Source organism: Triticum dicoccoides, chromosome 2B (genome assembly GCF_002162155.2).
Source record: "Triticum dicoccoides isolate Atlit2015 ecotype Zavitan chromosome 2B, WEW_v2.0, whole genome shotgun sequence".
NCBI lineage: Eukaryota > Viridiplantae > Streptophyta > Magnoliopsida > Poales > Poaceae > Triticum > Triticum dicoccoides.
The window spans coordinates 646,984,234-646,996,839 of NC_041383.1; the positions used below are offsets into that span (position 1 = coordinate 646,984,234).

At 45.7% G+C, this 12,606-nt stretch overlaps 1 protein-coding gene, 1 long non-coding RNA gene and 1 pseudogene across 2 annotated transcripts; 2 read left to right on the plus strand and 1 right to left on the minus strand.

Moving 5' to 3' along the window:
• The first annotated feature begins 789 nt into the window (after positions 1-789).
• On the plus strand, positions 790-2,918 carry LOC119365365 (PR5-like receptor kinase). Its single transcript, XM_037630983.1, has one exon. It carries the CDS (start codon positions 868-870, stop codon positions 2,758-2,760), a length of 1,893 nt encoding a protein of 630 aa, XP_037486880.1. The 5' UTR covers positions 790-867; the 3' UTR covers positions 2,761-2,918.
• Positions 2,919-8,863: 5,945 nt separating this feature from the next.
• On the plus strand, positions 8,864-10,905 carry LOC119365366 (annotated as a pseudogene).
• Positions 10,906-11,559: 654 nt separating this feature from the next.
• On the minus strand, positions 11,560-12,298 carry LOC119368193. Its single transcript, XR_005176560.1, has 3 exons — positions 12,055-12,298; positions 11,911-11,982; positions 11,560-11,807 (listed from the first exon to the last, which is right to left on the minus strand). It is a non-coding gene; the product is annotated as an uncharacterized LOC119368193 (long non-coding RNA).
• Between the last annotated feature and the right edge of the window lie 308 nt (positions 12,299-12,606).

A 12,606-nucleotide genomic window follows, 5' to 3' on the forward strand; every position in this document is an offset into this window, starting at 1 on the left:
GCAGGTGCCAAGGCATTTGTGTCCATGCTAGAAATTTGGTAAGTACTGCACGTTAAGAGAATACTTTGGAGATCTTTCTTTCTGCGAGAAACAACTTATTCAGCGGCATCAGTCACACTTTGGTTATCTTTCGTGTTCTCCTGAGAGATCGTGGAAAATGAGACAAGCAGTCAGCACCAGCTTGTTTTGGGCGTGCCCCCTGAAGCTTAAGGTAGACCTTTGTTGACGGACAGCATATGATCGATATTCCACTCGAGCTAGGCGTTCCTTCCACGCACCTGCGCAGCTTGTTCTTTCTTTTTAGCATGCAACTTGTTGATGTCGACTCTTGATCATGACCTGTATGTACCTGTCTTCAGACTCCCGAGAGAAGATAATATATTGGTTTCTTTCACTGACAACTTTTTTCTAGTGGAGAAGTTACGACTAGAACACGTGCTCGGAGGTGGAAAACACTGTTTTCTGGTGGAAACAAATTCTTCAACAATTGCATACTCAAGGTGTTAATACAGTTGTCATAGAAAAGCAGCATGTCACCGATTGCGCAAATCAGAACATGTTCATAGTGCCAAAAAAAACAGTAAACATTATTTCACCCACACGGCATGCAAAAACTTTATTTTCCAACTAAAACTTGCTGAGGGACAGGGCATTTTGCTAGTGTGGTAAATATATTATTTTTCTTTGCATTACTTTTTTTCTGACATTTCGGAAGTACTCCAGTATGGTTTACATTACAGGCGTCCTTGACTGAATGATTCGGCCAGTCAACCATGCGTCCACGCCTGAGCACCTTCCCCGAAGCTGCCGGACCCCAGGTTCTTGTACATAACAAAAGCTTCAGTTCATGTCAGTCATATTCCACAGATGGCAGCGGTGGGCGACTTTTCGTCCCTCTGCTCACTGCCTTTTCTCTTCCTGCTCCTCGTCGCCAACGGCAAGGCCACCATGCTAAACATCACCAACCGATGCTCCTACACGGTGTGGCCGGCCGCCGTGCCCATCGGCGGTGGCGTGCAGCTCGACCCGGGGAAGACGTGGATCCTCGACGTATCCGGCCTCACCTCCAGAGGACGCCTGTGGGCGCGCACGGGCTGCTCATTCGACGGCAGAGGCGACGGTTCATGCCAGACGGGCGACTGCGGCGGTACGCTCGCCTGCACGGACTACGGCCAGCCGCCGGTCACACTGGCCGAGTTCACGACTGGCCATGGCCAGACGGACGATTTCTTCGATATCTCCCTCGTCAACGGCTTCAACGTGCCCATGGATTTTCTGCCGGTGCCAACAAAGGGAGGGCCGGGGTGTAGCAAGGGGCCGCGCTGCGAAGCCAACATAACGTCGCGGTGCCCAACTGAGCTGCAGGCTCCGGGAGGCTGCAACAACGCGTGCATCGGGAATGGGACGAGCAACTGCGAACCCACCACCTACACCGTCTTCTTCAAGCAGATGTGTCCGGATGCCTATACCGACTACAACGACTTCACTTGCCCGACGGGAACCAACTACCAGGTCATCTTCTGTCCCCCGTTCAATCTAACAATTTCACCGGCACCCGCGAGCTCTCTGCCTGCACCTGTTGGCCCATCAAGCAAGAGACTGAAATCCTCCTTCCTAAGAAGCCGTGCTGTGATTATAATAGCTCCTGCGGGTGGTTTCATTTTGCTCGCGGTATTGGTTACAATCATTTTCTTCACATGTAAATGTAACCAAAGGGCGCAACGGCACCAGGAGATGGAGGAAGAGGAAGAGTTTGGTGAGCTACAAGGAGCACTAGTGAGGTTCACATTTCAACAACTACAGGTAGCAACTAGGCAATTCACAGACAAGCTTGGGGAAGGAGGATTTGGGTCTGTTTTCAAGGGGCAATTTGGTGAAGAAAGAATCGCTGTGAAACGTTTGGATCGAGCTGGCCAGGGGAAGAAGCAATTTTTGGCAGAGGTTCAAACAATCAGCAGCATCCACCACATCAACCTGGTGAGATTGATCGGTTTCTGTGCAGAGAAATCTCATAGGCTCTTGGTATATGAGTATATGCCCAAGAGATCCTTGGATAGGTGGATTTATAGTCGACATGACAATAATGCTCCTCCTCTGGATTGGAGCACGCGATGCAAAATTATTACTCATATAGCTAAGGGTCTCTCTTATCTTCATGAAGGGTGCACAAAAAGAATTGCTCATTTGGATGTCAAACCACAAAACATCCTCTTAGATGATAACTACAATGCAAAACTTTCTGATTTTGGACTATGCAAGCTCATTGATAGAGATATTAGCCAAGTGGTTACTCGAATGAGAGGTACGCCTGGATATTTAGCTCCTGAATGGTTGACATCACAAATCACAGAAAAGGCTGATGTCTATAGCTTTGGTGTTGTGGTCATGGAAATCATTTGTGCAAGAAAGAACCTCGACATCTCTCAGTCTGAAGAGAACATCCATCTTATTACACTAGTGGAAGAAAAAGTGAAGAGTGGTCGGTTGGTAGATTTGATTGACAAGAGCAGTACCGACATGCAAGCACACAAGCAAGATGTAGTTGAGAAGATGAAGCTCGCGATGTGGTGTTTACAGATTGAGTGCAGAAAAAGGCCTAATATGTCCGATGTTGTAAAATTATTGGAAGGTGGTGACATGAAAGCAAACACCAACATAAGTAATAACTTTGTTGCAATAAGTCCAACAAAGTTTTGTATGGCTGGAAATCTGAGCTACTTAGATTCACCTCAGGTCTCAGATCTATCAGGCCCAAGGTGAATTGAGAGAATACCAAGAAGATATGCAATTAGACTGCAAGCAAGAGACTTTTTCTCTAAATGTATAATGCTTAACTTCTTTGATTTAGAAGAAACCAAGCCTCTGTAATGATAACGTGCATTTGGCTTCTCGCCACTTCTTTGATTTTAAAACAACAACCTAGCTAAGACTAAACATGGTGGTAGTGACACACCGATGGTCAGTGGTACCTTCTCATCACTAACTAGCCAAGTGGCCCGTTAATGATAAAGAAGTCATCACTGGCCCGAAACAGATGGGTTAATCATGTGTCAATGATGATATGATTTGGTGGGTCAGTGCTATTCACGCCTGTAGTAGTGGGAGTCTCCAAGTGTCTTTACCCAAATCATAGACAAGAGGTCACACATTTGTTAAGACTATTAGTTAGTTGTATAGCTTGTATCGCTATAGGCAAGCCCATCTGGCCCATGTAGTTGTGTATATCTTATTACTCCATGGAAATAGAGAAGGTTGACTTGGCCATTCCCCATTTTATCTAACATGGCATCAAAGCCTGGGCTGCCCAATCCCTAAACTAGCCTCCTCTTTCTCTCACCACCGACAAGTCATTGGTGGCTGTTTTGATCCCCGTCGGGTACAACTGATCTGAGTTGGATCCCATTGTATTGCCCCGCCCACGACAATACGTGCCTGATTCATTTTTAGGATCGAGCTTGAGCTGCTTGTGGATGCTTTATAAGGTTGATGGTTTCTCTCCTCGTTGTTGGTCTGGCTGGTTGTGCTGCTCCCTTTCTGCTTGGAATTTCTTGCAACCTTGACTAGATCTGATAGGCCACTAACAGAGGAGCAAATGAACTTTTTAGTTGTTTGTTGTTTATTCTAACTGGTGCTTCCGTTTCCTGCAGCATGGTACCTGCATTTATTGGTGTCCTCTTTGCCTCTGGCAAAGGGAAGTTGCGTGTGGTGTCTGCTCTGACTGTTGTTATTTGGGCTTGCTGCTATGGCAAAAGAAGGTTCCACTTTTAGCATTGACATCAAGCTTGATGGCTCCAATTACAAGGAGTAGGCATTCTCCGTCAAGACAACTATTAGAGTTGCCGATCTTTTGACCATTTGGTTGATGCTCCTCCTGGTGGAAAGGAGGACGAAGCAACCAAGAAAGCTTGGAGAAAGTTGCTCGGATATGTTCAGACTGATTCTTCAGGATGAAAACTTTGATACTGACCTTTGTGGTTGGATCCGGTGACGGTGCCGCTTCCTTCCTGATTGCGTTGCTGTTGAAGATCCTTGTCATCCATGTGGTGTCAATGGTTGGTGCAGATATGGTCTTAGTTGTAGTTTGTCGATTGTTCATCTAATCGCTTTGGGGCTTATTTCTTGTTTCTTTTTTTCTTTTTCCACACCTGCACATAGCTTTTGGTCTTATGACTTCGATAGTTGCCAGTGTGTTTGTGTGTGTGTGTGTGTGTTGGGTTAGCTGTGTGCATCTTAGTTATGCAGAGGTCGGGTGTGTGTTCAGTGTGGTGTATCATCTTGATGCTCCATTTGAGCCAATAAAATCCACCCTTTGCCGAAAAAAATGTGTGCCTTAATTCTTTATATTACTTTGTCACTATGGATGAGTCTTGGGCATCACTCCACTACAGTGGAAATATGGAGACATGTGGAACAACGATTTCTTCAGCCTAGTGGGGCACTGTAGTTACCTTCTTACAAAATATGCAAAATGTTCAACAAAAAACATTTCCATCTAGGAGTACTATGAAGCTTTCACTCACATCACTAGCCAGCTTATGTCAATGACTCCAAAGAGCTGCTTTGGATGTGAGTCGTGTATGGCCAAGGAGAATTATGAAGCTCAGTCATTCATGTTTCAATTTGTGATGAGGCTCAAGAAAGAATTTGAGAATATTCACATCCAGCCTTTTGGCTATCCTACACCTCCTTCTTTGGATGAGGCACTTGCTAGTCTGATCGCCGAGGAAACATGTCTGCACTCTCTTTCCTCATCCAATCTTCAATGACTCACACTAGTGTCCTTGCTACTCGTCGAGGTTCGGTCAGAAATTTTTCTTCAAGAGATGTTGTCTACTTTCACTGCTAGAAGTCTGGGCACACAAATTATTAGTGTTTTACCCTTCGCCCAAAGTTGTTGGCTGAATATCGCAGGAGATTTCCTATCCAACAGCAATGTTGGCCTCCTACTCAGAGATCTTCTATTGATGTGACCAATGAGCCACAACAGCCAGCAATGAGCGATTCTGTGTTTGCTGCTTCTCATGTAGCTCAACCATGGGCGCTTGTTTTGTTGGAGCTTCTTTGCACAGTGACCTCTGACCACTCTGAGCTTTTGTCAAGCAAGCCGGTGTAAGATGGTGCTTCTGTTCATACTGCTGACGGTACACCTTGTTGTTTTACTCATCAGGGTTCTCTATGCATGTCGTTTTCTGTTCTCGACATCTCTTTTGTCCGCAGTTATCCATGAGTCTCATGTATTTTGGTCAAACTGCGGATATGGACTGCTTCATTGGTTTTTTTTAAGAAAGAACCGAGCGAGAAATTTAAGATGTCATACTTGGGGTCTCTCAGTTACTTTCTTAGAATTGCATCGCTACACTCAAATTTTGTCTCCCTACCAGCTCTCACTGACACTCGCACCGCTACTACTTCGATGGAGCCCCACTTGTAGTTGTGTCCTAGTGATGGAATTCTTCTTAAAGATCCTTCGCGCTATCGCCATCTTGCAAGAAGCCCTGTCTATCTCACTGTGAGCAGGCCTGACATTTCACATATTGTTCACATTTTGAGTTAATTTGTCAGTGCTCCTACATCAGTTCGTTGTAGCCACTTTTTTGTGTGCTTCAGTACTCAAGGGGGACATCTTCTCATCAATTGTTTTATGCTCACTCCAACCAGCTCCAGCTTCATGCTTACTTTGAATCCACGTGGACGAGTGATCCCGCTGATCATTGGTCATCGCTCTGTCACCGACTACTATCTCTTTCCTGTCACTTCTCTGATTGCATGGCCATCTAAGAAACATATTGTAGTATCCCGTTCCAGTGTTGAGGCTAAACTTCAACCCCTTGCTACTACCATGCCAGAGACTATTTGGCTCCGGTGGTTCCTGGCTGATCTTGGCGTGTCATGTGAGGCACCCACCTTGCTCCCTTGTGATAGTACCGCTGTTATTCAGATTGCCAATGATCCCATAAAAAATGAGCTAACCCAAGCATATTGGCGTGGATGCGTTGTTCATGCGTTCTCACTGCCAAGAGTCAATTCTTCTTCTCCAATATGTTACATTGGAGCTTCAAGTGGCAGATTGCTTCACTGAGGCTTAGACGAAGGAACACCATAGGCTTCTCAAACTCAATGTTCCTGCCCCCCCCCCCCCTTTCGAGTTTGAAGGGGTGTTAAGAGCATTAGTTGGCTATATAGAGGAAAGCCCATTAGGCCCATGTGGCTCATGCAACTGTGTGTATCTTCTTGTTCCATAGAAATAGAAAAGGTTGACTTGACCATTCCTCATTTTATCCAAAACAACTTCATGCTAGGTCTTCTCTTTTACTCCCTCCATCTCATAATGTAAGACATTTTTTAACACTAGTGTAAACATCTTACATTATGGGACGGAGGGAGTACTTGTCTTGAAAATAAATATGCGAGCATCGTGCGATAGCCTTAGGATGGATGAGGTCATAAGGGACATAAAAAGAGATATCCCATGGTGTATGCTCTTTGCGGATGATGTGGTGCTAGTTTACGATAGTCGGACCTGGGTTAATAGGAAGTTAGAGTTATGGAGACAAACCTTGAAATCGAAAGGTTTTAGGCTTAGTAGAACTAAAACCGAGTACATGAGGTGTGGTTTCAGTACTATTAGGTGCGAGGAGGAGGAGGTTAGCCTTGATGGACAGGCGGTGCCTCAGAAGGACACCTTTTGATATTTGGGGTCAATGCTGCAGAAGGATGGGTTTTTTAATGAAGATGTGAACCAATGCATCAAAGCCGGATGAATAAAGTGGCATCAAGCTTCTGGCATTCTTTGTGACAAGAAAGTGCCACAAAAGCTAAAAGGCAAGTTCTGCAGGACGGCGATTCGACTCGCAATATTTTATGGCGCTGAGTGTTGACCAACTAAAACTCGACAAGTTCAACAGTTAGGTGTGGCGGAGATGCGCGTGTTGAGATGGATATGTGGCCACACAAGGAGGGATCGAGTTTGGACTGATGATATATGAGATAGAGTTGGGATAACACTAATTGAAGAGGAGCTTGTCCAACATCGTCTGAGATGGTTTGAGCATATTCAGCGCAGGCCTGCAAAAGCTCCAGTGCATAGCGAACGGCTAAAGTGTGCGGATAATGTCAAGAGAGGTCAGTATAGACCGAATTTGACATGGGAGTCTGTAAAGAGAGATATGAAAGATTTGAGTATCACCAAAGAACTAGCTATGGACACAGGTGCGTGGAAACTTACTATCCTTGTGCCAGAACATGAGTTGGTCGCGAGATGTTATAAGTTTCACCTTTATAGTCTATCCCAACTTGTCTGAGACTAAAGACTTTATAGTTGTTGTTGTATCATGCGATAGCCTCATTCTTCTATTTTCAGGTCGTGGCGACGACGGCTCTTTTCGTCTCCCTACCCGTGATACTGAAGATGCGTTCCGCGATGCAAGAACCTGGGAGGCGGGCCCCGGAGCCGCTCCATGAGCAAGTGGAGGTCACAGACTGAATGCGGCTAGCTTCTGATGCATGCTTCAGACCTCCGGTGTTGTACTCTCTCCATTCCAATGAGTAAGGTGCGCATGCATTTTAAAATTGAATTCTGACTATAGATTAGGCCAACCAAATGTGGGCTATATGTAACAGAAATCATACTGTTGAATTCATAACTTTGTAATGTTATGATTTTGAAGTCATAACAAAAAAATTATTGATCTACTCATAAGTTATAGTCAAATTTGAATTTTGAAAGCATGCACGCCCTATTCATTGAAATGAAAGGAGTACCTCGCACCTTGGATGCGGCAAGTATCAGTGCTTGGTCGGGGTGTTGCCATGCCTCATACGGCAGTGCCCCTGTCAGTACTATGGTGTATGGTGTGACCGGAGTTGCAGACGACTTAGTAAAGGGGACATAGTTCTTTTCTGACGGAGCCAGCTTGGCGGCATCCGGAGATGAAGACGGAGACTCCCGTGGTGTATTCAACATTTGGTCTCAGCTAGCGGGGTCAAGCCGGTCGCATGGAAAATTAAATAAGCAGCCAGCACCAGCAAGACTTGGACGTAGACCTTTAGTTGACGGACCGCACATGGTCGATATTCCGGTCAAGCAAGGTTTCCTTCCACGCACCTGCCGCTACCATGCAACTTGTTATCTGATGTCGACTCTTGATCGTTTTTTTTTTTTAAATGGTAGTTATCCTGCATTCATTAAAAAGAAAAGAGTTGCTCAGTTACTTTAAGAGGACCGAGCGAAGACCAGGTTGCCCAGTTCATTATGGAGAACCGGTCACAAAGTTGTGGTAAGCGCGAGACATTGGAACACGTGCTCTAATTAATGAGTAATTCTATTGAAAAAATCTCTAAAATAACGACACATATAACATTCCAGCGGTTAATACAATTTCTCACTGAAATGAAGTACTCCCTCCGTTCCTAAATAGTTATCTTTTTAAAGATTTTAAATGGACTATCACATACGGATGTATATAAACATATTTTAGAGTGTAGATTCACTCATTTTGTTCCGTATGTAGTCACTTGTTGAGATCTCTAGAAAGACAAATATTTAGAGACGGAGGGAGTATTTCAAAACATTTCAGGGGCCAAATGAAAATTTATATAGTTGTGCAGAACGATCGATCATATTGGGTTGGATCTGTCTTGGCATTTTTTCTGTCATTCGGGAGTATTTGGCACCATGACCTTCGTTTTTTTTAGAATTAGCAATAAAAAACGCTGCTATGCATTTTGGCACCATGACCTGACTGAAAGATTAGGCCAGTCAACCAGGCGTCCAAAGCCCGACCAGTTTCCACGCAGCTTCTGCTTGCACCCAAGCTCTTGTACATAACAAAAGCTTCCGTTCATTTCCGCCAGCCGTGCGAGCAATGATAACACAAATGGCAGCGGTGTGCGCCTCTTCCGCTCTCTGCTCACTGCCTTTCCTCTTCCTGCTCCTCATCGTTACCGGCCAGGCCACCATGTTAAACATCACCAACCGATGCTCCTACACCGTGTGGCCGGCTGCCATGCCGGTTGGCGGTGGTGTGCAGCTCGACCCGGGGGCGACGTGGACCCTCAACGTCTCCGGGCTCGCCTCCCGCGGGCGCTTGTGGGCGCGCACGGGCTGCTCATTCAACGGCAGAGGCAACGGTTCTTGCCAAACGGGCGACTGCGGCGGCATGCTCGCCTGCAAGGCCTACGGCCGACCGCCCAACACGATGGCTGAGTTCATAATCGGCCAGTTCAACAGCACCGACTTCTTCGACATTTCCTTCGTCGACGGCTTCAACGTACCCATGGACTTCCTGCCGGTGCCGGACCAGGGAGGGCCAGGTTGCAGCAAAGGGCCACGCTGCGCCGCCAACATCACATCACAGTGCCCAAGCGAGTTGACGGCCCCTGGGGGTTGCAACAACGCGTGCGCTGTGTTCAAGCAGGACAGATACTGCTGCACCGGGAATGCAGCGTACAATTGCGAACCCACCAAATACTCGTTGTTGTTTCAGCAAATCTGCCCGGATGTCTACGACTACTCCATGGATGCTGACTGGAAGAAGACGTTCACTTGCCCGTTGGGGACCAACTACCGGATCGTCTTCTGCCCACCGATCGATCTAAATACTTCTTCTCCAAGCACGGGATCGTCTTCATCCAGCAGAGGGCGCATTGGTCTGATTCTAGGTACTATGGTCGGTTTCATCTTAATTGCCGGATTCCTCCTTTTTTTCATGCATAGACGAAGAACGCGAGAGCACCGGGAGATGGAGGAAGAGGAGGAAGAGTTTGGGAAGCTACAAGGAACACCAATGAGGTTCACATTTCATCAGTTAGAAGTAGCAACTGAGCAGTTCAGAGACAAGCTTGGCGAAGGAGGATTTGGTTCTGTGTTTGAGGGACAGCTTGGTGGGGAAAGGATTGCAGTAAAACGTTTGGATCAAGCAGGTCAAGGAAAGAAAGAATTCTCAGCAGAGGTTCAGAGTATCGGCAGCATCCACCATATCAATCTGGTGAAGCTAATTGGTTTCTGCGTGGAGAAATCACATAGGCTATTGGTATACGAGTATATGCCCAAAGGATCCTTGGATAGATGGATCTATTGTCAAGATGATAATATTGATCCTCCCTTGGATTGGAGCACGCGATGCAAGATTATCACTCACATAGCTAAGGGTCTCTCTTATCTCCACGAGGAGTGCACGAAAAGAATTGCTCATTTAGATGTAAACCACAAAATATTCTCTTAGATGACAACTTCAATGCCAAACTTTCTGATTTTGGATTATGCAAGCTCATTGATAGGGATATGAGCCAAGTGGTTACTCGGATGAGAGGCACACCTGGATATTTAGCTCCTGAATGGTTGACATCACAAATCACAGAAAAGGCGGATGTCTATAGCTTCGGCATTGTGGTAATAGAAATCATCAACGGAAGAAAGAATCTCGACCCTTCTCGGTCCGAAGAGAGCATGCATCTTATTACCCTTTTGGAAAAAAAGGTGAAGCATGATAACTTGGTAGATATGATTGACAAGACCAGTAATGATATGCAAGCACGCGAGCAAGATGTCATTCAGATGATGAAGCTCGCGATGTGGTGTTTACAAATTGATTGCAAAAGAAGGCCTAAAATGTCCGAGGTAGTCAAGGTCTTGGAAGGTACCATGAATGCAGAGAGCAATATAGATCATAACTTTGTTGCAACGAATCAAGTGAATTTTCGCATTGCTGACAATGCGGCTTCTTCAGTTCCACCTCTAGCCTCACATGTATCAGGCCCCAGGTGAAATGAGGCAATCCTGACAAGATAGGCAATTAGATTATGAGCTGGACAGGAGATTTTCTTAAGAATAGCAAAAGCCATGATCTGTTGTATTTTGTCAAACTACAATCTGAAGTGCTTATTCTTCACTTAATTTCGCTTTAATTGCTTTGTCCAGTTATCCATCTGAGAATTGCAAAAAAAATTATAGTTGCTGAACTTGAAATCAATAGCATGTTTAAAAATGCCACTTAAGAAATCAGAGAAATGCACATAATTAAGCAAATTGGGATTTTTGATAGATTAACAAACACCAATCAATTAGTAGGTTCAGGTGGTTTATAGTTCTGCACGATTTCATCGTTATTTGAAATGAAGTTAGTGATGTATTGAGAGTTCTTAAGTATATGCAGATGCCACGGTCCCTCACTGAAAAAGATTAAAAGACGACTTAAATCTTTTGAATTAAGAAAACTGTTAAATTACAAATATATTGTAAATTTGCTCCCTCCCTCCCTCTCTCTCCCTCCCTCTCCCTCTCTCCCTCTCTCTCAACCACTCCAGATAACTTAGAATTTTGTTGGCTCATGGGCATTTTTCCTTTTCCGTTCATTTCCGTTCAACAGCTAGGGGGTCTTTCTATGTTTTAAGCAGAATATTTAAGATTTTGAGCTCGTAAAGCTGTGTCGAAGGGATGAAAGCGTCATTGCACTGACTGCAGCTAGAGGGGCTGCATACTGCACCAGAACTATATTCTTGGAACTTTGGGACAATATCAAATGCTTTTACAGCTATAAAAATGCTTTTGCTGGGACATGGAAATGGTGAATAGGAGGAAGCCCAATGACAGATCCATGATTTGATAACCAAAATGAGCTTTGTGAGAGAATAACCGAGCACCCGGCAACAACTGGATTTGACAAGGGAGCTTGCCAGTTCTAATGAACCAAAGCTAGAAATTGTACAACTATAACGGTACTGTTCTTTGACATATGCACATCACTATATCAGTGATGCCAAGTTTATGTCACATTTGGTTTCTACTCAATTAGCTTCCACGCTGCAAGCTGCAACAATCAACAAGATAATGTGATGACATTGCAGGAGGTCATCCAATAATTTGCAATGCTATTAGTAGTTGGAAGGTGTGCAAGACGTCGCTGCTCTTACTTTGAATTGCGGCTCGTGTGGTTTTTGACTGAACCGCTCGCATGATTTTATCCCCATTCAGCCATTCTTGGCCTTCAGGTGGCACACTGAGTCACTGACACTTGTCGAACTGTTGCCTGAGTGAGTAATTGACACGAGACTTACCTCAGTCGACGAGGATTGAGGGGGGTGAGACAACAGGCGGCGACGAGGTTCCTCATGGGCTCCCTCTCCGGAGGCCGGCGATTAGGAGCGGCGGGGCGGCGCGCCTGCAGATGGGACGAGGTGGAAAGATGTGATAATAGGGAGGAAGGATTGACGGCGAGGAATGGCCGCGGCTCGTGCAAGGGGAAAGGCCATTGCGCAGTTCGCCGGCGCCGGCGCCGCGGACGGGGCACCTCTGGCAAGATTGGTGGCGGAGGAAGTGTATGAGCTGGCCCGCCTCGCGCGGCCCAGTTGTCGTCAAGTACGCAGCAGAGCCCACTAATTGTCGAAAACGTCCATCGGTTTTTGGGCCTCAATCTGGGCTAGAGGTCCAGGGCTGCCTCGCTGGCATATGCAGCCGCCGGCAAACACCAAAATCACTAGTTAAAGAGTACTTCTTGCGAAGATCACTCTAACCTCCCCAGGTTGCGACAAGTGGCGCGCTGCATGTGTGCCACTTGTCGCAATTTGGGAGTTTTCCCTTTTTTCATAGATCCGTTTATTCAAAAAGTT

Excerpts from the sequence above, each read along its gene's own strand:
- LOC119365365 (XM_037630983.1), top strand. The coding sequence starts at position 868 with ATGGCAGCGGTGGGCGACTTTTCGTCCCTCTGCTCACTGCCTTTTCTC.